This window comes from Vitis vinifera, chromosome 11 (genome assembly GCF_030704535.1).
Source record: "Vitis vinifera cultivar Pinot Noir 40024 chromosome 11, ASM3070453v1".
Lineage (NCBI taxonomy): Eukaryota > Viridiplantae > Streptophyta > Magnoliopsida > Vitales > Vitaceae > Vitis > Vitis vinifera.
Window position 1 is genome coordinate 8,236,072 of NC_081815.1, and position 25,386 is coordinate 8,261,457.

The 25,386-nt window shown below is 33.2% G+C and overlaps 1 protein-coding gene across 1 annotated transcript; it reads right to left on the minus strand.

Moving 5' to 3' along the window:
* Nucleotides 1-962: 962 nt before the first annotated feature.
* On the minus strand, nt 963-8,440 carry LOC100244952 (APO protein 2, chloroplastic). Its single transcript, XM_002275738.5, has 4 exons — nt 8,286-8,440; nt 7,618-7,784; nt 3,276-3,628; nt 963-1,885 (listed from the first exon to the last, which is right to left on the minus strand). The coding sequence occupies exons 1-4, from the start codon at nt 8,374-8,376 to the stop codon at nt 1,060-1,062; spliced, it is 1,437 nt and encodes a 478-aa protein (XP_002275774.2). The 5' UTR covers nt 8,377-8,440; the 3' UTR covers nt 963-1,059.
* Nucleotides 8,441-25,386: the final 16,946 nt, after the last annotated feature.

The following is a 25,386-nucleotide window of genomic DNA, read 5'->3' on the forward strand; positions in this document are numbered from 1 at the left end:
ATTAAAATTTTAATTTAATACTTGTTTATTATTTTATTTAATGTTTTAATTATAAAGTATTTTTAATTTTTATAGTTTTTAAATATATAAGATTAATAAATTTGTATAAATTAAATGGATCATAAATAGATCATTTTTGACATGATTAATAAATAAATTAAATGAATGGTATAGTCAAACCCGAACACGATCCGATTATAAAAATGTTACACGAGTTGACACAATTATAAATAAGATTAAACCTAATCCAACCCTCTAAAATTCCTTTCAAGCTATGTTCCTGTATCAAATTTGCCACCACACAAACAAAAATAATTGGTATGTGGGTTCACAGGGAAGAAAACAGCAAGAACAAGCGATAAAGAAACAAAATGGAAAGGAGGCATGGGGAGCTTATGATGAACAGTCCTAGAATGCATGAAGGGCCATGCGTACGGAGTAAGAAGTGGAGGAAAAGGGTGCGAAAGGAGATGGGTGAAGACAAAAAAGAGCAAAACCTACTTGCGGGGATGGGTGTCCTCAGGGGTCGAAACGCCGGCCACAACTTTGGCAACGTCCAGGGCGCAGGCCTCCGGCTTTTTCATTGTGTACAAGGTGAAGTAGCTCAGAACTGCCACAAATGCCAACCCCCCAATCGCCAATTTCAGTGGACTATGAGGTAGTTTGCTCCGCTAGTGAAGTACTTCCGTCGAATGCTGCCCCGCCGCTGGCATCTTTGGAGCCCCTGCTCCGCCCGCCTTCTTCCCGTCCCTCGCCGGAGTTGCCATCTTGAGAGATCTGCACTACACTCAACGTCTTGTATGCTGTCGGCTTGTTTGTGAAAGTAATTGGAAGCTAAACAAAGAAAGGAGAGAGAGACTCAAAAAGGAAATGGAAGCTAAAGAAAGGGATCCAATCACATTTGGTGTGGCTTCGTCTTCCCCTTCTCACCTGTTGAATCGCTCGCGTTTTCACTCCTCTGATTAAGGAAAAGCCAAATATTTGTTTCATAAATAAATAAAATATTGTATTTATTTTCAATATTCTACACACTTTATACACTCTTAACCAAAATTCACCTCAGACTACCATCTCAGCTTCTCTAATATCTGTTGGGATCCCCACATCCAACCTCATGGTTGGCTTGTATTGCTCAGGCACAGCCGCACCAGCCTGCACACACATTTCCACCACAACAGGGGCTTGACCATAGAAGTTCTTAAGCTCCCTTTGCAAGGGTTGCCCATTTGGAACATGCCACACATATCTTGGTGGTATCAAGTCATTGAGCACAGCTGCCTGCCAACCATGCTGCCCGTTCCGTTGTTGGTGCTTGTGAGCTCCACAGTTTTGCGCCTTGTGTCCGGAGGGCCCTATGTGCACCTCTGGACAATATCCACAAACCCTTACTGGGTACATTCTCATTAGCTTCTTGGCTCCTCCCTTCATTTTATCCCATGCTTTGAGTGTTTCCTCAGCAAGCAAGGCTGTTTCTTCTGCACTAGATGGGGCCTCGATTTCTGAGTCAGGTATTTCGGTTAATAGCGGTGTCTTGGGGACTTCAGGGACAGGGTCCGGCAGTTCACTCTCATCTGCATCTATGAATTCACTTTTTCCAATGCGGATAATTGGCTTTCTCCTCCTCTTAGTGGGGAATTCAGGTAAATCAACCCCAGCTTGGATGCAGAGCTCAACTACAGCTGGAATTCTAGGAATTGAGAATCTCTCCTCGTGAGGAATACGCCTACCAAGACGATCAAAGAGGTGAAAAGCATCAACAGGTACCAATATATCTTCAATGAATGCATTTGTCCATTCATGATCACCCTTGCGGATTGAAGTCTGTGGGCCTCTACATGATTTGAATGGGTGCCCGACATGTCCAACGTGGATTTCGTTACACCACCTGCAAAGTTATTGCAAAGCATTGTTATCGGAACATATTCAACAACGAGTTTCATTACCAGACCCTAGAACATAAAGGAAGAGCTTTCAAACATCTTAACAACTGCCAATCGCTGGACTGGTGTCTGATTGCTGTACTCATGTCTTTTAAATGGGGAGGAAAGTGATGACAGACTAATATTATTAGGGAATGCAATTTCAACAACATACGTATCTTTAAGATTGAACTGGCCTTCTCTCAATGTGCTACACTATATCAGAAACCACAATCTTGATAAAATCACTTCACACTATTAGATTGGATAAAGGTGAACTATTCTGTAAGCAAGTTCCACACCAAGTATATCAAACAATAGTTCTTCATACGATTGGCTACCTAACACTAAACAAATATCTTCAAGGGCATTGAAATAGTGCATGGAAATGCCAATCACTTGGATCACTCACATCGGGGATTCAGGTAAGCATCTAATGGAATTCTATTAGTAAACATCAAACTAACCATGCATAATGAAGCAGCAAATTTGGTATGGTAACCAGCTAATTTGGATGTGTATAATGTGCAAGAAACAAATTGCCAAAATCTGTTACCTAATTTCTCTCTAAGTTATCATGAGTGCCACAATTAATACATGACCTTATTTTCTTAAACACATCCTGTCCCTCCAACTGTCATTACCAGATAATAAATATCCTGCAAGTTATCCAAAATCACTAGTATATCAAGAATTGGCCCATCAAGAGACCCCATATTGATATTTAGTACTATGAATGCAAAAGGCAGCCAAGAAAGGTCAGGCAGGCCTAGTGGATGTGATGCCTGTAGGATCCCCAGCATTCCATTAGTTTTCTCATGCTATTAAATAAAGAGCCATACCAGATGGCAAAAGTTTAGTCATTTTTTAAATAGAGTAAAAGATCCACTTGATAAACACATCAAAATCTGGGTGCTAGCTATGTTTCTGTGGGCCACTGGTGTTGATGTAGGCAACATTTGTTAACCATATTTAAACCCTACAACTGTAACATATAATTCACATTTGTGACCATTTGGAAACCAGAAAGTTTGGAAGCCCAAATGAAGCTAAGTTGAAAGAAGTTGCATTTGGCCATGAAATCATGCACTAAAATGTTTCTCAACAACAATGGTTTTGCAAATAACAGCCATGCAAGAAAGGGAAACAAAAATGGTAAATAAATAACAATTGAAAGAACCTTAGATCATTGACATGTTTCTACGAAGATAGAATGCCTGAATATGATTTTAAACCAACATGTTTTTTTTTTTTTAAAGGAACTGAAAGGATTTCACAGTTCCCCAGAGAGTCTCTATGAATCACATATTGCTATCAGGCAAAGGTTTTCAAGATGGAAAGAAGGACGAGAATTACTTGCAAGCATGTACAGGCAACACTTTCAAGAGCTTCTTGAGATTGTTGATCAATGTAGTTCTTGCATTCATCACATCATATGCAACTGGTATAAGTCTTTTAACCAGCAACCCGCTCTTTGGAGGTGGGATTGGTCTCCTGGGTTGGCCCTTCATGTTCTTTAGCCTCTCTCTGGCAGCTCGCCTCAGCTCCACTATAGGTATTGGAAAGGGTTTCTTCTCCTTCTTTGAGTAATAGCGAGGCAAATCTGCATTTTGGGGATAATTGCTCTGTATGACTAAAGAATGGCATTTATGGCAATTTTTTGATGGGATCCTGAACTGTAGAGGAAGTTCGAGTCTAATGCCACCATACTACAACAAACAAAAAATGATTTCAGGACATCATTCATTTAACATAAATTTTTTTAAAAGCTACAGTTAGTCAAGGATCACATAGAGTTACACATCACAAACAACATTCACCAATAGAGATAAGTGCTCAATGTTGGTCCTCAAAATTAAAGAACAAGCAAAGGATCAGAGTTCAACATAAATTTTTTAAAAAGCTCCATTTTTCCAAGGATCTCATAGAGTTACACATATCTAGCAACATTTTCCAATACAGATTAAGTAATAATGCAGGTCTTCAAAGAACAAGCAAAGGATCTGAAGTTGATAGTTAAAACAATTTCGACACCAACACAATTCACTTTGTATTGCAGCAGACCCGGGGAATGGGACTAATGGTCAAGGCAGCTGCAGCTAAAACAATTTCAACAACAGCATAGAGCATACTGTTGAGCAGCAGCAATTAGAGCCACAACTCAAGGCAGGTCACTTGCAAGATCACTCAGGCTAAGTATCCATCAGATAAATGAATAATAGCCTTTTTTTCATCCTAGGGAATAATGCTCAAATATTCTTTTTAGGGACAAGAAGATGGGATGACTGCATGAGTAAGAGCAAGTAATTGGTTCAATTCCTAGTATATTATTGCTATGCCAGTTATTTTTCATTTAGCTCCACCATCAGGTATTAGGATTCATGCAACTTCCACCAGATAACTACAAATTTCAACGAGACAGGAAGTGAAAATTGGAAGTCTCTTTTCCCCACTGCTGTCTCACTTCAAATTGAACATTCTACTCGTCCTTCAAACTGTTTTGTTGGGAGGCTGTCCCACATCATATAAGCGCATTGCATTCCCCTTATTATTCGAACTGATGTTTGGCTTGACACAGCAACAATACCTACCTCTAGATAAAGTAGCCTTGGAGTGATGCTCCAAATCTCTCACGTGTCAAGAACTGCACATGGCATACAACTGAAAGGATAAAACCAGTGACTGTATACTTTCTTACATTGACAACAGGATAGGCTGGATCAAAGGGATATGGGATTTATGCCTATAGACATAACTTAAAGAGGTATGCATAATTTACAAATTGAAAGACCATGATATTCAATATTTTTAGAGATTCAGAATATTTAAAAGAACATATCATGCTTGAACTCAAAATTTATAATTGCAAAAATTTAGAACAAGAAATGTGGAATGAGGAGAATCAGGGAGAGTCAGGTTCCAGAGAAGGGACAGATTTGAGTCTAACCTCTTCTAATTAATTAGTATTAGAGATAATTGAAGAAAAAAAGAAGAAGGAAACAGAACTGTGCCTTAGAAGAATGTGTACTACTGCAATCTTCAAAAGGAAGGCAGAGAGCATTACAGCTAATTCTTGCTCTTTAGGTTATATGTTTATGTATAATGCATATTTTTATCTTTAAAAGAAAAAACAGTATAAAGTCTATTGGCACAAATTGTGTATGGACACCTTTTCCTTTCTCTAAGATTAGTTTTTTCCTATAAGTGCCTCACTCCTCAGAGTCAACATTGAAACTTCTAAAATGTTCATAAAGGACCAAAAACTCCAGCAAACATAAATTAAGTGGAGCCAATCCATCGTCTGTGACATTATGTACCCATAAGAAAAAAAGAAGGAACCTAGAGAGACACTAAAAAAGTTACGAATTTTTTTAGTTGAGGGAAGTTAATTAACTTTAATGAAACACTAAAAAAGTTAGAATTTGTTTTGCAAACACAAACAGCTGGGATGAGTGACCACATGTCAAAGTGAATAATTACGGGTCAGCAATAAGAAAATGTTATAAATGATAGGCAATGTATCAGAAGTATCCCTGCTAATCACTTGATTGTATACTTCTCTACCCACCACTTCAGTGGCAGCTTAGCCAGTAGCGGAGCCCAGAAGTGAATCAAGAATTGGCAGGTTTAATGATATAAATCAAATAAAAAATTTAAACTAAAAAATTCATATTATGATTTCATTAAATATTGTTATGAAAGGTTAAACATATTAAATGGATAAATTATCTATAACATAAATTATTATAGTAAAATATTAGTGGAAAAAAAATAAAAAAAGGTAAAAATTATAAAATTATACATATTTTGTGCCATATAAATTGCAAATAAATAAATATCCCAATTTTTCAATAAAAAAATTCTAATTTTTTTCAAAAATCCTAGGAGAAAAAAAAAATTAGAAAAAAAATCTATTAATTTAGGTAATTTTGAAAAAAAGAAAAATAATTTTTATTAAAAAATACATTAATTTCAAAAACAAAAATTACAAATATGTATTATTAGTTTTATAATTAAAAAAAATAGAATAAGAAAAAACATTCAAAAAGTTTTAAAAATATCAATTGCAAGTTTTATTAAAAAATTATTGATTTCAATAATAAAAATTATAAATACAATTCCTATTAGTTTTAATAATTTAAATAATAGAATAAGGAAAAACTTCAAAATATTTTAAAATAATTCTTCGGAAAAGAAAATTTCATTGAAAAGTTTTTAAGGTTTTCAAGGAAAAGATAAAATAGATTAAAAATATAAAAGCAACTGAATGAGAATTCTCAAGTGAGTTTTTATAGTTTAGGCAAGTATATTTTATGTATAAATATATATTGGTTAACTTTGGAGAATTGTTTTTGGGTGGCTTCTGTTGAGGGCGTTTGGAGACACTTTTAAAGCATTTTTTTGTTATAAGTAATAGGGGGCATTTTTTTTAAATATCTTTAGAATTTAATTTCCTTTGGCAAAGGGATTTCTGGCATTTATTGTCCTAATTTTCAGGGGGGCACTTGCCCCCTCTGGGCTTATCACTCCTCTGCCACTGAAGATAACAATCTATAAAAGAATAAGAAACTTGGACAAATAGTCAAATATATCATAACAAACAGTATGTAAATATATGTCGTTAAAAGAGGCAACAACAATAAATTCCAATTTATAATTGAAACAAGATGGCTGTGAAAGATTAAACTAAAAAAATACGATGCCATTGCTTCCTGCAAAAGAGAGAAGGTTGAGAAAAAATAATAAGGGGATGGAGTTATATTTTATAAGCTTAGGCTAAAGGAAGAAATAAACAATACTAGATCTGTATCAGGGGGTTAATACAATATAAACATTTATTACACAAGGAAGGAACATAAGGAAGGATAAAAGCAGTGCACTAATATAAAAGAAGGGGACAAAAGGGGGGAAAAGCACAAAGACTAAAACCCAGACAGACTTTACATCAAGGAAGGTAATATTCCATCTGAACTCCTCAAAAGTCAAGGTCCTCTCATCAGGAGAACAAAGAATCCAACTAAACTCAATTTCCATTTTTTTTAAGTTTCCTCTATTGAATGGATTATCCTCTAAGAACCCACTTACTAATAGCAGACAAGTTCTTCAACCTTACATTACATCCAACCTACTCCCTTAGGTTCTCTAGGGCCTTCAAGAAGAGCAAGAACATGCATCTATAGTCATCCCATGACCAGCTGACCAAGAGAAAGCTAACTTGGCTTCACCAAAGTGGTCTTTAAAGATAACTCATAAGACCAATTCAATCCAGTCCCAAGAGAGCACCTATCAGAATCAAATTCCAGCCACCTAATTGGTGACGACTACATTTAAGCACAAAGGGAAGAGACCATTTCCCATTTATACAAGTGACTATCTTGTACCCATATTATACAAGGGCAACTCATTAAACACTTCAGATGCTAATGTTATAAGGTAACTCATGCTGATCTCTTTTTCATGAATGAACTTTGATAATGGAGCAAACATCAAACTTTCATTTCTGAGTATAACACTTCCTCAGTTTCTTTTATCAATACTATATAAGGGGGAATATAATGCACTTAACACAGCTTGATTTCACATGACTAACATATAATTTAAGAACCCAATATCATGCCAACTCTAGTTAATAACTGCAGTTTCACCGGCACCTAAACCATTGCTCATACAGTCACTAGAGAGTCAATCCTGATCTCACCTTCAAAGAATCATCCGAACTCAGATTTGGGTAAGACTTAAATTTTAGAAATTCCAATCTTCTGTTATAGGAAACCCTAAGGGGCCCCAAATTTGTAGGTAAAACCCTGCCTTTACCATGGAGAAATGCCTTCGTTCCAAATGATACATAAGAATGACAATCCATCCCTGAAATCAGAGAAATAAATAAATAAATTGCTTGATAATTTTGATTCCTGGAGAAAAATTATGGAACAACTCTTACAAACAATCGACAGCACCATTAAATAGCATCAGCAAGAATGTGAAATTACACAAGACTCTATTTAAAAGAAATAAAAAAGAACATGTTCGACATTCCCGTGAAGTGAATTCTATATAAATCAAAGGCAAACACCACAGAAAAAAATTCCTAATTTTCAAGTCAAAATTAATGATAGAACACAGAATGAGCAACTCCCACTACTTTCCCATTCACTTTCTCTGACAAATCTAGAACCCAACTAGAGTTAGTTTAAAAATAGGCGACAACGCCTTTAAAAGGGGGCAAAGTCCTTTGGAAGCAATGCATGATTAAGAAAAAATTGTTTGGGGAAGAGATTGCTGTTTTCTTTTGTTCTGTTTTCCTCAATTTTCTCAGGAAACAACAGAAGTTGCATGTGGAACGAAACAGAGAGAGTGAGAACTTACAACAGCAGAGCGAAGAGGAAGAAGCAATTTTAGGGTTGTTTAGCCTCTGAAAGTGGGAGATTTGAGCAGTCACTCCACTGCTCAGCGCCATTTCTTTTCTGAGATTTTTCACAAAGCTGTGAAAAATAGGATTGCAGCTCTCGGTGGGTCGGGCCGGGTTAAAGGCCAAACCAATGGGCCAATTGTTTGGTGTAGGGTAGCCAACTCAAGATTCACTGACTTGTGAATTGAATTTTTCTATTTTTCCTTTTGTTCTTTTCCCCCTTTCTATAACATTTTTCTTTTAAATATAACATTTTTTAAAATTATTTTCAAATATATAACACTTTTTGAGATATTATTAGGAAGTTACCTTATAAATAAACAATTTTAATTTAAACAGCAAAGCTATATTTTAAAAGATAACTTCAAATTTCAATTAAAATTATTTTTAAAAAATAATTTTTTATTAGATTTCCAACTATCATAAATTTGAAAATATTTATTGAATTACTATATTTAAAAATCTCGAGAAAAGATATGAAATTGTTTAACATCCTTACATATGAGGATTTTGAAAAAAAAAAAATATGATAGTTTTAGTCAAATATTGAAGGCAATCTGAATTTAAATATCAAAATTATTTTTTTTAAAGATAACTTCAAATTTTTATTAAATTTTTTTTGAAAATATAATTTTTTATTGAAATCCCCCCTTATCATAAATTTGGAAATAGTTTTGAAATTTTCATATTTTAGAAATTGTTTTTTAAAATTATTCTATTAACCCTAATATGGGTGGTGACTTTTCCTCGTATACCATTGATGTTATTATTTTGTTCTTCCTAAGGTTATGTTTAGTATTGGGAGAGTTTGAGAAACAACACAAGGGAAAGAAAATGGAGAGGTTATGTTTTTGAGGAAAAATATGAGAGAAAGAAAATAGAAAAGAAATGTGAAAGGAAATAAAAAGTGATTGAAAAATAAAATATAAAAAATTGAAATCAATAAATTATTTTGATATCCCGTTTCAATGTCATTTTATTTATTTAACATTTTTATTTAAAGATTAAATAATTTTAAAATATATAAGTTTTTTTTATTAATTTTAATTATATTTTATATTTTATTATTTTTTATAATATAATTAAATATGAAAAAATAATTTTCTTTAGTATTTTTGAAAATATCATTTTTTATTTTATTTTCTTAATACTTTTCAAGAACCAAATATACTTAAATAATTACAAAAATGGAAGGCATGGTATTGAGTGATTCAATTAGTAATGAATTTGAATTAAATTTCTTTAAAAATATTAGGTTGCTTTTAGTTTGAAAAACATTTTCTAGTTTTTATTTTCTGTTTTCATTTTCTAAAAACAGTTTTTATTTCTTTTCTTTTCTTTTCTTTTTTCTTAAAAATGCACTTGATTAAGAAAAGTGAAAACTATGTCCAAAAAAAAAATGAAATTTGTTAAATCTTGTTTGGTTTTAAATTTTTATCATATATAATTATAATTAATCAAATAAATTATTATATTATAAAAATATATTGATTTATAATAATTTTTAATCTAATAAATAAACAAAATATTGATACCATACTAATAGTATTTGATTTCAATATATATGGAATAATGTTTTATTCATATGAATATTTCTTTCATATTTGTAATCCTTTTATATCATTGGTTCCATTAGGTATTTTATTTTCAATGTTTAGAGAATAATTTTTACTTTTCTTAAAAGAATTTTGAAAACAGCAAGGACTTGTTTGATAACTATTTTCGAAAATAGTTTTATATTTTTCAAAGAACAAAAAATATTGGAAAATATGTTTGATAACCAAAAAACTGTTTTTTTTTTAAAAAATAAAAATAAAAAACAGCATGTTTTCAAATAACATCTTTTAGTTATTTTCAATTGTTTTCACTAGTTTTTTTAGATTTGTTTTTAAAAAATAAATATATAAACATATATAATTATTAAAAATAAAGTTTTAGACATAAAAATTATTTTTAAAACATATTTAAAAATATTAAAAATATTTTAGGTTTCCAAACAAACTTTTACTTTATAAAATATCAAAAAATAGATTTCAAAAACTATTTTTCAAAACTATTTTAAAAATAGTTACCAAATAGGACACAAATTGTTCTTTTTCACTTTTTGCATTTTTTTGAGCTCCATTTTCTAGGAAATGAAAATAGAAAAATATCATTTAGACATATTTTTAGCCTTAATTTATATATATATTTTTAAAAATAAAAATTAAAGAACAATGTAAACAAACAAAGCCTTAGCCGTTCAATAAGTTTTAAAATCACTTTTAAAACTTTAGAGAATTGATCATTGAACTAGATATATGCTTTAAAAAAAAATCAATTTTTTGTTTTATAATGTAACATAGTACCAAAAATACTATGAAGGAATTTTTTTTATATCCAAATATTAATTAGTTCTTCATAAGAGCATTTATAATAAAGATGTTAATTAACTCCTAAACAAAATCAAGGATTGTAAAGATAATCTCGAGAGACTAATAAGTAATAACATTTACCTTATTAAATTATAAACATTAGGAACCCGCATACAATGGATAGTAAGTCACAAACCCAAGTTCTTGTATCTAATTGTAATATCATAGGATGTTAGAGTGCAATTGACTTTATAGTGAAATATTAAGTCAATTTCAAATTTGGATTATAAGAGAATCAATAATTTCCTATGAGTCCTAATGGTCCCTGCTCAAACTTGTATTCCTTGATAACACATTTATTAAGAGGTATTTGAGTTCTTTATTTACATATGTGCATAGGAACATTTTGATAAATATATGGGATTTCACAAGAGTTTGTGTACGCACAAATTTCGTAAAATTTTGGTCCTGCAAAATTTAGCGAAACAAATAGGAAAATAATGCGAACAAAATATTTATTGAAATTAAAAATATTGTGGGTCCAATCTCAAAAAATAATATTCTTTTTAAAATAATATTTTCCCTCTGATTTTTTTGCCTTTATCACACTTTGGAAGACGACAATGACGTTTTCTTGATTTCGAAGATCAATCGAGGACCACAAGTGGCTTATTCCTGAATGACCTTGTTGAATGGCGAAGAACGTGTGTAGTAGTTATTTTGCCATTTACCAAACTTGCAGGGAGATTCATTTACTAAACTTGCAAGGAGATTTGATGAAACTCTTTCTTTCGTTGTGAAGCTCCTCTTCCCGTACGAAGTTACATTTGGATTTTTTTTTTGGATTTTTCTTATTTCTCCCCCCTCTTCTTGATAGAAGACACCTCTATTTATAGGTGAAGATAGAGAATTTGAATTTCAAATTCCCGAATTTTAGTTGCTTAATTCAAAGGATTTAGTTCCTTGATTTTAGCAAATTTTCTTCTCCGGAAGGTTTTACCAACAAGATAATAATAATAATAATAATAATAATAATAATAATTTTCTTATTATTATTATTATCCTTTTTATGGTTGGAGATTAGGGAAACTTATCTTTTTTTTTTTTTTTAAGACCAGATTAATGGTAATTTAATCTACTAATTTTTTTTGTCTACAAATGCCCTCACTTTAAGACGTATCACGTACATGCATTGTCATGTGGATGGGGTGAGTCTTGAAGTAAATTTTTTTTTTCAAAGAAATATTTTAATGGGAAGTTTCTTCCTATTTTTTTTTTTCAAAAAAATATTTCTTTCCCACTTTTTTCCAAACTCCACTTCGTTTTCCTACTTGCTTTACACTTTGAATCCTCTTCCAATTCGTTTTCCTTCTTGCTTTACGCTTTCAGTCCTCTTCCAATTTGTCATCCAGATATACATTTTTTTTTATATATATAAAGGGGACAATAGTTGAAAATTTTGACTTGAACTTTTTCAAAGAGCATTTTTTATCTTTGGGTGTTCTTCAACCCAACTTGAGAAACCCGATTTGAAATCACCACGAGAAGTCTTCACCTCTTCAAACCTGTAAGTGTTTTTTTTTCTTGTTCTATATATATGTATATATATGTGTGTGTGTGTGTGCGTGTGTGTTGACGCATGATTTTTTTTAGGAAGGAAAATACCTACTTTTTTCAAACGTGTGTCCCCTTCATTATTCGCAGAGACGAATTTGATTTCAGGTAATTAAATTAATTAATTTTTTAAATTACCTTAATACTTGAGGGGAATTTTAATAAACTTAAATATCCATAAAAAAAATATGAATATTTAAAATTTGACCCTCGTGTAATCAAGTCATAGCCTTGACACGAAGCGATGTCGTATTTTCGACATTTATGTGCTAAAGTCTTCACCCATGCAAATTGGCTTGACTTGAACGCATAGTGGTGTTCAAGTTTTAATATTTAATTAAAACCAGAATAATACTTGGTATCTATGTAAACAAGTTATAGCCTTGATGCTACGCGGTGTTGTATTTTTGACACTTATGTGCTAAAGTCTTCACTCATGCAAATTGGCTTGACTTAAATGCATAGTGATATTCAAGTTTTAACATTTAATTAAAACCAGAATAATAATTGGTATCTATGCAAACAAGTTATGGCCCTAATGCTACATGGTGTTGTACTTTCAATACTTAATACGACTTGAGTGCTAAGGTCTTCACCCATACAAATTGACATGACTTAAATGCATAGTGGCATATAAAAACTTAGACCCATATTTTATTCATATTTCTTTCTACTTTTTTTTTGGTGTAGGATGACGTTCTTCAAATGTTTCAAGGAGAAGACCGTAACCATTCTTGAGGATGATAGTGAAGATTTTGAGGAATGGACTACCTTGTCAATGCATAAGTCACTTACTGACCTTCAATCCTTGTCAGTGCCAGTGACAAAGGACCCATTACACATTTCTTCTTGGTTTCGAGTTGCATCTTGCAAGCTTACAAATATCAACAATTCAAAACTTAATAAGGTGAAACCTGTTTCTGATGAATTCCTCTCACCCAACTACTACTGAAGTTCATGTTGAATTTGGATTGTTGGGTTCTTGTGTTTGTGACGGAGAAGCCAAATGGGGAAGCTCATTCAAAGTACTTGGGAATCTTTCTTTACATAAGGATATTGGGAATGGGTTGAGGAGGTATTGGGTCGGCATGGACCATTTCTTAAAGGATGTAAGCTTTATGAAGCTATTTTTGCATCCTTATTTAGCCATTATTGTCATGCCTCTATGATTAGGGCCTTTTGTGAACGTTGGTGTCCTACCACTAACACCTTGCATACTTTCATTGGAGAGGTTTTCATCTCCCTTTGGGACTTGTATCATATTGCTGGACTACCCATCATTGGATCTTTTTATGATGAGATGGTACCAAATGCGAAAGAGTTATCTAATGATGCAACAAAGTCCTCACTCCCACCAAGTTGTCGAAATCTATTCCTTGGATATCATCGAATTTGCTCTAGGACGAAAGTGAAGTCTTCAGTCAAGTTAGTCTCTTAGGTGTTATTTTGGTACAAAGGCTCCATGAAGTATGCAAAACTTCCAAAGAAAAGTACAAGGAATAAGGTGCGGAGGCCTAAGGAGACTCATAACCCTTTTGGGGAAATTGATCATGTTAAATCTTGTACTCAGTTAGAGATGAAAGTTTTTGACAACCTTGGCGTAGCCAAGGAAAATGTTAAAGAGACTTACTTGGCTGCTTTCTTGGCATGTTGGTTATGCAAGTTCGTTCTTCCTTGGAGAATTGTCAACTTGATTCGTCCTGGAGTCTTCAAGGTAGCTAGTAAAATGGCTCAAGGTGAGACATTTAGCCTTGTTGTTCCGGTGTTAGCAAACATTTACAACGGCTTAAATGAAATTGCTTGTTCTTCGAAGCCTAGGACTAATGCATCTATTTTCCCTATTCATTTTTTATATGGATGGTTAGGTGAATATTTCGATACCCATTTCATTTCTCCTTCTTGGAACCATCCTGCACGGATGACTTATTATGCCGATGAGTTTTCTGCTAAGTGTTTTGATGATTTGCAAGCTCAGGCTTTGATAATGTCTTGCAAAGGCATAAAATTGGACCACTTGGCATTGCTCCACAAGGAGCGTGTGCATTGGACTGATAATGAATCTATTAGTGTTACCAAAGCTTCTTACCTCATAAGTCTTCGCTCTAGCTATTTATCTTTGCGACAAGGTAACCATCGGGTAATCCAACTGTATTATTCTCATCAATTTTTCAAGCAATTTGGGTATCCTCAAGACCTTCTAGAGGATTTGCCAGAGATTTTTTGCACTAGAACTTAAGAGACGGTGTATCAACATTGGGAGTCATGCATTAGGCTTGGTACCTATTCCAAAGTTACTATACCAAATTATTAGTCTTAAAGAGTTTTTAGTCACCAAGGCTTATGCGGATTGGTGGATCAGAGTGTGTAATCCTGATAAGGAAATTCTTACTACTACTTGTATGGAGCCTCCTCTTGATTCTTCTCAAAAAATACCCTCAAAATCTTTAGAGAGTAAAACGTACAAGGATGACTCAAGTTTTTCTACTAAGGAGAATGTTAAAGACAATGTTGAGAATGATTTTGATGATTTACCTGATGATTCAAGAGCTTTTTCTAAGCGCTCAATGGGTGGACATCAAACTAATACCTCTATACACTTAGAGTATGAGGAAACTATTTTCAATGGTGGCAGTACTCACTGTCACAAGACTTTTAAGCAACATAACAATGCACATGGTCTTTATGTATCAGATGACGACTCTGAAAATACAAATGAATGTCACTTCAAACACCGAAAGATTAGACCTAACCTTGTGTACTATGCTGAGACTAACTCTCATCATCTTAATGTAGATGTCTTCTTTGCTGACGTCCTAACTTCTACTCAACCAATGGAACTTGATGGTGAAAAAGTTTTTTTTTTTTTTTTTGCATTTATACTAACAAAAATAAATATTTGCCTTAAGTGACGGGTGACAACCAATTTTTTTATGAAGGGAATGAGTCATCTCCTAAAGATCAGTTCGAAATTGTTGTTGCTACTAGGGATTCAACGCACTTTGCCTTGATTATGCAACGAGATATTCACTTTATCATCTTATTACCTTTACCTCATTCTCGTTTGGGTGATGAAGGTATTACTAACATCTTAAGTGATGTTTTGATTGAATCTCAAGGTCAAAATACCACAATTGGAGATACAACATATGATGAATTGACACTTTTAGCAGTTGCAGGTTTAATTGATAATCAATAATCTCCATGCCCTATTGTGGTTGCTCTTTCTACTACCATTCACACATTTGACGTCGAACAAATCATTCTTAATGCCCAACGCCAAGCAACACTTATGATTAGAGAAAACATTAAGGAGATGATTATCAAAACTTCCAATGAGTGTCTCCCATTATTGAGAGGAAAAATTGATGAGCTTTTCAATGCTATCACAAATATTGGAGTGGACCTTTCACTATTGAAGTCTTAGATTGAGAAGTACATGGAAAGTGTAGATCACCTCGATGCAGTGCAACGCACCCATTCTATGAAGATATCTCCGGAAGTACAAAGCGAACATTTAGCTATTGTTGCATCTCAGATTGTGGATGCTATAAACTTTGAGGGTGTACAGGCAAACTGTTGTCAATCATTAAAGGTTGACTTAGCTACTCTCGATGCTAAACAAGAAGCACTTAAGAAGGAATTGGAGCAACTAGGTATACAAAAAGAGCGCATTCACAACTAAATCTTGGAGATCGATGAGATTATAGCCAATAAACAAAATGATGTTTCTCGTTTGAGGAAAAAACACATCATTATCTCCCAAACCCCCATGCTTACTAATGTTGATGTCAAGACTTTAGAGACACTTCAAGAAGCCTTAAGGACTCAACATGACGAGCTTGCATGCTTGGTGTGGATGTGATCGTTGTACATTTTTACTTAGTTTTAGCTCTCATTCTTTTCCTTCATTCATTATTTTATTTTTATTAAGATGTAATAAAACCTAACATTTGTTAGCTAGATTTATATATTAATAAAAATGAGATTTTTTTTTTTGGTAGTGACTGAACTCAAGTGGTTTCCCCTAGTTGCCTACGTACCCTTCAAAGAGAAGGAACCAAGTCAAACATAGTTCCATTTTTTTTTTACGCTCTAACTTTTGCCAAGACTAAAAGAAAAATTTAATCTTGTGAGCATATGTCTTAACTTTTGCCTAAGTCACCTTTTTAGGTTTTTAACTTAGTGGACTTTTTTTTTTTGTGTGTTTGACGTATGCAGTTTATGCTCATGCGGGCTATGAGTGTCATTTGTCTTGATTTTGATTGAAGGATGATAAATTCACATCCTTGGAACAAAGTTTAGTTGAGGGTCAAAAATGACTTATTCTCAACCAAACTTGTGAAGATCTTTCTTAAGCATTTTAGAAAACAAAATAAGTCATTTGAATTTGTCTTGATTTTCTTCAACCTTAAAAGTGGATGAATGACACTTTTGTATTGTGTTTGATATTTTTCCATGAGCTTGTTGAAGAATGTGTCAAGCTTGAACTTGATTTTAATCCAATGGTGGTAAACATGTGTTCTTTGAGCAAAATTTAATTGATGGTCAATGATGACTTGATCTCAAGTAAACTTATCAACAATTTCCTCAAGTGTTTTGAAAAACCCAATCTTATCTTCTTTATCTTTGAAGGTGGATGAATGACACTTTTGTTTGTGTTTGATATTCTTCCACGAGCTTGTTGAAGAATGTTTGGAGTTTCATTTTGACTTTTGAAGCTTCATTTTTGGATTTAGCTTCTAGGTTGCATCGTTCTTTTGAGAACGCATCATGCTGAAAGAAAATAACACTTGTATGTAGAGAAGTTAGAGATTTTAGTTTGGAATATCTGAATTTGACTTCTTTAATATAAAGAGTTTGTTCATCAGTTTAAGAGGTTTGCCAAGAATGACTTTTTTTTTTACTACAATTTAAGCTCTTGTAGGATAGGAGCAATATGCAGTTTAGGCTCATGCTACAAGGAGCATCACTGGAATGCCGAGGTTTGAAAACAATTGTGGTAAAATTTGATGTCACACCATTTTCATTGTCGTTGGTGTAGGTGATGTTTGCACAACATGTCGCACAATTGTGGCCTTTGTCCTCAAATCGTTTTGCCCCATTTATTTTGTGGCATAGAGTAATGAATTTTTAAGTACCTGGATCAATGCAATTTGTGTTTCCTCAAGAAGTTGTAACATTTCATGGATACTGAAGAGCAAGGGTAAACACTATAGGTTTGCTACTATCTCATCATCTTCCTTGGTTTTGCTTGGCTCTGCACCAAAAACGTTTTCTTCATCTTTACCTAACTCATCTTCTTCTGAAGTCTCATGACAAGAGACCATATGAGTTGATGTCACCATCCATTTATTGAAGAACTTTGGAAGAAATTATTATCCTAGGGTGATAGGGGTGATGAGCTTTTGTACCAAGAGGTCATCAACCTGTACAATTGCTTGTTTTCTTTTAGGTTTTTTTTTTCTTTGGATGTTGATGAATATTTTGCTAATGTTGTTCCTTCCTAGGAAGATTTGGGTATGGATGAGATTCTTGCTTCTTACAAGGTCTTCTTTGTGTCACTAATATCCAACCTCTTTCGTTATATGACATTGATTCATTATCAGAACAAAGACAAAGAAAACTATCCTGACATGACACTTATGTTTGCTTTGGTTTCGGTGACTTGCATTGGATAGTACCGGCGCATGCCCCCAGTGTCTTAGGTGGAACATATAACGAAATAGGATTGAGAGACCCAAATATGACTGTAACATGATTTGACTCTACTACTTCATCCAAATCCAGATGAATTAGTCCTTGTTTTGCAAGTTTCATTATGAGATCTTTTAAGATGAAACATATTTCCACCGGGTGAATGACGATTCGATGATAATGACAATAGTTCGGATCATTAACATGACCCATTTCTTCTGGATGCTTGCACTCAGGTAGCTCAATAATTTTTTTTCTAGAGCAGGTCTTTCAACATGCTAGGCACATTAGAGTCAAGAAAATGATACTTTTTATCCTCTAATTCTTTCAAAGTGAACCGACACCTCTCATTTTCCTAGGTTGGTCCAACCTCTTTTACTTTTTTTTTTTTTTTTTTTTATCTTGTACTGAGATTTTGATAGGAGTTGTATTTACCATCATTGACTCCTAGATGGGTTTTATTGAATTCTTATCACTTGCTTTCCCATTGTGTCTTTCTCTTTGTTGGTCAACGATAAGGTCCTTTTTAGCACCATGGTTGGCTATATTGAGTTCCATGTCATGTGCTCAAGTAGTTAATTCTTCAAAGGTACGGGGTCGTATCCCTTGGAGGATGTGTATAAGAGACCCCAATGCATTTCTTGTATGCACATCTCCACGGCTGATACCTCAAATAATCTATCTTTGCAGTCAAGGCTTAAGAAATGCCAACGGTTGATAGTTTACAACTAACTCATCTTTCCATTGCTTAGTGTTAGTAAGCTCCATCATGCTTATAGTTCGTTGAGTGCTATAGAAATAGTTGAGGAATTCACATTCCACTTGGTCCGAACTATCGATACACTTAAGTGCAAGGTCTATGTCTATGTACCAATAAAAAACATTTCCTCGGAGAGAACGGACAAATTGTTTAACTAATAGGTCACCATCTGTACCTGCATTGTTACAAGTTTCAACAAAATCAGAAACATGTTGTTTTGGATTTCCCTTCTCATCAAATGATTGAAATTTTGGAAGTTGATAACCCACAGGCATATGTAGGTTATCAATCCTCTTAGTGTAAGGTTTAGAGTACATGAGTGTACTATGCGAGGGTCCAATGCAATGCGTTCTAATGGTGTTAGTTATCTTGTCCTGAAGTTGTTGGACAGATAATGATGTCACTGAGGCAGATTCCACTGTTTGTCTCTCAACTTGCATTATCCTATACGTATGTGGTGCATCATCGAGAGGAGATGCAACATTCGGAAGGTGGTTGAGTCCTTGACTTGACTCACTCGTATTTTGTACTTGTGTCTCAACCTTGTTTATAAGGGAGACTATTTCTATATCATTCTTCTCAACCGTCTTGGTGAGTTTGGCGATGGTGTGGGCCATCTCTATTAATTGTTCCTCTACGGATGTAATGTTGGTTGCCATTACCGACATAGTCATCAAGAAGGGAGAATTAAAAGAGTCGCAACGATTGGAGTAGTTTTCCTCATTTGACATTCCAGTTGGCGATCCAGAGTGTGAGCCGATGCTAGAGTTGACGTCAGTAACAGAGCAAGAATATTTATCCTTAAAGTCCTGTAGTGTTGAAGGGAGTTTTCCCCTACTACGAGGACTATGGCTCTTTGCCCCCAGAGAGACCAAAATGATGAGTGGTTGGAGCTCATCATGTGTTCTTACGGGTTTTAGCAAACAAACAGACTCACTTGTTTATTTTGTTGAGAGTGGAGATGTTGATTTTGTTTTGCTACGAGTCATGGGGCTCGTAGCAGTGTCATGTGTCGATTGTGCAATGACGATCTTGTCATTGCCCTTGTTGACATGAACAACTTGAGTTCTTTTAGGTGCCATCAACGTAATAGAGATCAATCTTCTAACAAAAGCGATGAGAGGCAAAGATGTCCCACCAAGCATGCCAGAAATTTGTACTCACAAATTTCATAAAATTTTGGTTCTACAAAATTTAGCAAAACAAATAGGAAAATCTCTCTTGTTGATAGAAGACACCTCTATTTATAAGTGAAGATAGAGAATTTGAATTTCAAATTCTCGAATTTTAGTTGCTTAATTCAAGGGATTTAGTTCCTTGATTTTAACAAATTTTCTTCTCCGGGAGGTTTTACCAACAAGATAATATTAATAGGGAAACTTGTGTTTTGGGTTGGTAATATGAAAAATATAGGAAATTGGAAACCCAACTTTTGATTTTTCAATACAACTATTCTAATCCCAAAAATAATTTGAGCTTCATGCACTTTGAGCCTAGTTGTTATTTTATACCCAAATTGCCCATCTCTTTCATCCAGCTCATTTTCCACATCATACTAAAAAAAAAAAAAAAAACTAAAAAAACCCTACATTTTTCTCTCTGCACTGGTCGACACTTAGATTGAATAAAAAACTTCATCATCTATCTACTTATCTTCTTCTTGAAACCCAAAAATCCAAAAACCCTAGTACCTTCCTCGTGTTGATCTGAAAATGAAAAACCCAAATCTCGTAAAAAAAACGGACCTCTTATTTTACCAAATATTCCCGAAATCCCAAGAATATGGTGAAACCTAACCCTAACCTCTTCTTTTCAGAAGTGAACGACACAAATCGGAGGGCATGGGATACCCATCATTATCGACTTATTTACATGTATTTCAATTACATTGCACTTTTCAAGCTCTTCCATTTCCATCTTTCCTTGTCCTCTCTATCTCGGAATTGTGATGGAGCAGTAGCACCGCCAACATTTTCAATTTAATCATTCTCGTTGAAGGACATCTGACTCTGCATTTTTTGTTTTTTATTTTTCTTTGTTTGTCCACAGCTATGATTTTGTTGTCTTTTGTCTTTTACCACTATCAATAAAAGTTCATGTCCAAATCTAGAGTTCTCATTTGGGTTTCTGGTTTTCTTCAATTCTTCAAGCTATTTGTGTTGTTTTCTTTTAAGGTTTTTTTTTTTTTGGTGTGGAAAGGGGGTTTTATGTTTATTTTTCTTCCATTGTTGTGGAAATCATAATATTGAGGTTTAGAATTAGGGTTTTGGTAATAGGATTTGGATGTCAAAATCACAAGATTTTGGTGTTTGATTAAAGTTAGATTTTTTGTGTTCATGTCTATTTTAGCACATATATGTATGTATGTTTTAGAGAATGTTGTATTTTTATGAATTTTTCTATATATTTTTTTTTAAGAAATTCTTTTTTATATTACTATTTCTATCGAAATTTAAGGAAAATAAATTTTCAATTTTACACTTTTTTTTTGTATATTTTTGTTAAGAATTTTTTTTTAATTGCGATTCCTATCAAAATTTAAGGAAATTAAATTTATAGTTTTTATGAATAAATACTTGAATTTGGTCAAGTTGAGTGGAAAATTTTCATTCTACATATTTCTATGGGAAAAGAAAATTCTAAGATTCAGAGTTTTTTATTTGCTTTTATTTTCCCACATTTGTTTGGCAATCAAAATGAGGGTGAAGGGTGGAGTTAGAAGGAATTTTCAATATTGTCAGAATAATTCTACAATTTCTTGTTCACATGGAGTCTATCTATACGATTTTCATTATATCAAAGATTTCTAAGTTGCCCACATAGCTGGTATATAATTCATATCTTTTTTTATAATCAAATGGTCAGAATTTAGTAGCTTTAAAAAAAGTTATGTTTATCGGCTAATCTTCAACTTGTGTTTTTCATTTTTATTTTTTGTTGGGTCTTTCTATGTTCTCACATGTTGAGCTTTTTTCTCTTATACTTTACCTAGTAAAGATGAAGGCACCTTGAGCCCTTGGAAATGGGTGCTTTTACTACTCATTAGTCATTTCCATAAATATAACAATAACCTGATGGATGTGGTTTTGAATTAGATGTTTGGCTTTTGCATTTGTGAAATGATTAGCAAAGCAAACAAATTTGACTCTTATGATTGCTACCTGTGAGTCTATTTATTTAAATAATTACGAATATGAAGCTTAAGCCTCACAAGACAGTCCTATTGTTTCACTAGATGAGAAAACCTTCCTTGCTCTATGCAAACCATTTCCTTCACTTTATCATTACGTTGTTTATGTATTAAAAATCCTTCTTACATATCTTCTTAGTGGATAATGTAAATTAACATAATCTACTTGCATTTTTCTTTAAAATTTGGAAACATATCTACCCCTTAGAATTTTTTCAATTTCTGTTTGTGAACTCTTATGAATGATATTCCCATTGCAGCTAAATTGGACTTAGTGGAGGTAGTATGTTCAGAACCAGGTTGTTTTAAGCACTTCAGTAATGAAAAATGCCTCAAGGCTCATCTCTAATCTTGCGACCAACACATTATTTGTGAGATATGTGGCACTAAGCAACTGAAAAAAAAAAACATCAAGAGGCACATCAGGACACATGAATCAGGATGTTCCCCTAAGAGAGTCAAATGTCACTTCAAGGGTTGTCTCCATTGTTTATAATTACCATTTGTGTTAGTTAGTTCTTGTTCGATTAACATAGATATTTGAGGGACACTCTTACCACGAGATGCTTGGGACCTAAATTTTGGCATTATGTAAATGTTAGAATGTAGAAACAAGAAAGCAAATAATGATGACATGCTTAAACAAAAACATTACCCGTTGTCTATTCTCCAAACTAAATACTCTAAGTAAATGCCAGTCTAAAGTGAGGTTATGATATTGGAGCTCATGGTTACCATTTGGGAATAGGCTTCTTATAGTCCATATAACTCATTGAAAAAATGTCTTGTACAAACGGTTTACAATAAGTAAAGAGAATCTGACTTGATCAGACTTGTTATTATAGTAATTGAATTAAGCCTTGAACCTTATAGTTTGCCACTATAAGGCAATAATGTTTTGAAACCTAAAAAGGCAGAAGACCTTTTGGTTTCTATCCAAGTGGTATGATAGTTGTAAAGTTTTAAGTGTTCTTTCTAGGTTTAAAGAGATCAGAGAGAGAATGTACCTTATAATAATCCAACAAGAGCATGAACTTTGTGAAGGAAAAATACACTTATATTATCTAATTCATAAAATTAAGTTTCCACCACTTATCTTTGTTAAAAAAAAAAAAAACAAATCATAACTTTTCTTTTTCTCCTAAAAAAGAATTGAAAATAAAAAAAAACTACAATATTCTAATCCTACCTCGGTGAACCCATATAAGCTTGACAACCACTCTGTATTTTCTATCTTTTTCTCCAGTTCCCAGTATGATTTATGATACCACCCGAGAAAACTACACGTAAATCACTTCCTATACAAAGTAATCGAGGAATTTGCAACACTTTTTCACAACATAGGAAGTTGGTTTCCTATTCTTTTCCTCCATCTCTTTTTTAGGGGGGCAAACACATGTGCTGGCATAAAATTATTGTTGTCACGTGAAAGATGTCATAATTTATTTGTTGCAAAATTCGTTCTTGAATCTAGTCATATTATGGCGAACTTGTCCTTGTTTTTTGAGTCCAAGCTTTGATTTATGTTTGTCATAAGTTTGTCAAAGCACATAGAAAGATGTTGCCTTTGATCTACAGGCTGCATAGTGAGAAACAAAATGAAGGTCATCACTACAAACATTGACATGTATGGGAAAATTAAGAGGATATATGTTAGATAAAGTGGCTAACAAGGAGTGTATGATCAAAGTCATATAAAGCACATAAGTTCCATCAAAGCTAAAATAAAAGAAAACTATATGCTAGGCACAATGAATAAAACCAACCTTGAAGCGAATAAGCGTAAAAGGAGAAAACTCACATCTCTTAAACATTTGACCTACCTTAATTGCAAGGGAAGAAACCGAGCCACCTCAAATAGAGGGGAAACTAAACTCCATAAATAAATAAAACCAATGATATTGGATTTTTTGGTTATCATCCATTCTTTTTCTTTGCACAAACAACAATAATTGGGTAAGGTTCACACATGTTTTATAAGATGCTCTAATATATGTGGAAAAGAATAAAAAAAACGGATATAAAAATTTTCTGATTAATCTTAGGGATTACATGAATATTATATACACTTAATTAAAACAAAAATAGAAAATAATTTGTCAAAGTTACGTATTCCTAAATCCTAATCCATGCTTTCCTAAACAAATTGTGCTATGGTTGAGAAAGAAGCTACCTAGGATCGATAAACTTAGTACCCAAGGTTCACGAACAAACTACCCTAAGCTTCATTAAGGTAATACCTCAGGTTCACAAAGGTAGTACCTAAGGTGCATTAAGGTAGTACCTAAGGTAGTACCTTAGGTACATTAAGGTAGTATCTAAGATGTAGCAAGGTAGTACCTAAGATGCATTAAGGTAGTACCTAAGATGCATTAAGATAGTACCTAAAGTACATTAAGGTAGTACCTAAGGTGCATTAAGGTAGCACCTAAGAAGAACCTCTCGAATAACCTATTAGAGCATAATAATCTCATGCTTAATTAAGGAAATCGTGTACTAAGTAGAGAAGTTTGACATTTATCAATTCATATTTAAACTAAGATGGAAGTGAATGAAATACCTAAGGTTCACAAAGGTAGTACCCAATGTTCACTATGATAGTACCTAAGGAGCATTAAGATAGTACCTAAAGTTCACTAAAGTAGTACCCAAGGTTCACTAAGGTACTACTCAAGGTGAATTAAGGTAGTACTCAAGGTGAATTAAGGTAGTACTTAAGGTTCACTAAGGTAGTACTCAAGGTTCAGTAAGGCAGTACCTAAGGTTGAAAAAATTAGTACCTAAGGGTGGTCATCTTAAGAAAGTTAGTTTCAACAAGAATGCATAGTTGAGAAAAATAAATTAAGAACAAAAATTATAGCAATATATTAAATTCCCATCTTGTGAAATAGTTTTTTGTCATTTTCACTTATTGCCTTAATCAATTCATCATTTTTCACCTCAATTAGAATGTATTCAAGCACGGATTTTTTTTTTTTCATAATCTAGTAATTCTGTAATAATTCCCAATTAAAAAAAAATGAAAACATATAATGAAATCCCTAAAAATATTTATAAAAAAAATGAATGAAATTCTAGGGTTAACTTGGCAACTTTGTTTGCAAGCTTCCTTTATGGTACAAAGCTGCCAATATTAGTTTCCAGGCAAGTGTATAAAGTAATATTATAATTACTATGGAATTACCAAAGCCACATTCTTCACTTAGTAGAATTGTTTCATATATTAATAGAAAGAATAAAATTGTGTTCAAATGTGAAGTTTTAAAACCAAAGAAATGACCCACTGAGCTATAAATCCCCAAGGTTACATTTCAGGCTTTAAAATAGAGTCCATAAAAAGTAAAGGCTAGCTTATTGTGTTCTATATTTTTATTTTGTGATTTCTATTCTATTTTACTAGCCTTCAACATTTTTGGTTTCCAAAAACTTAACTGTACCATAATATT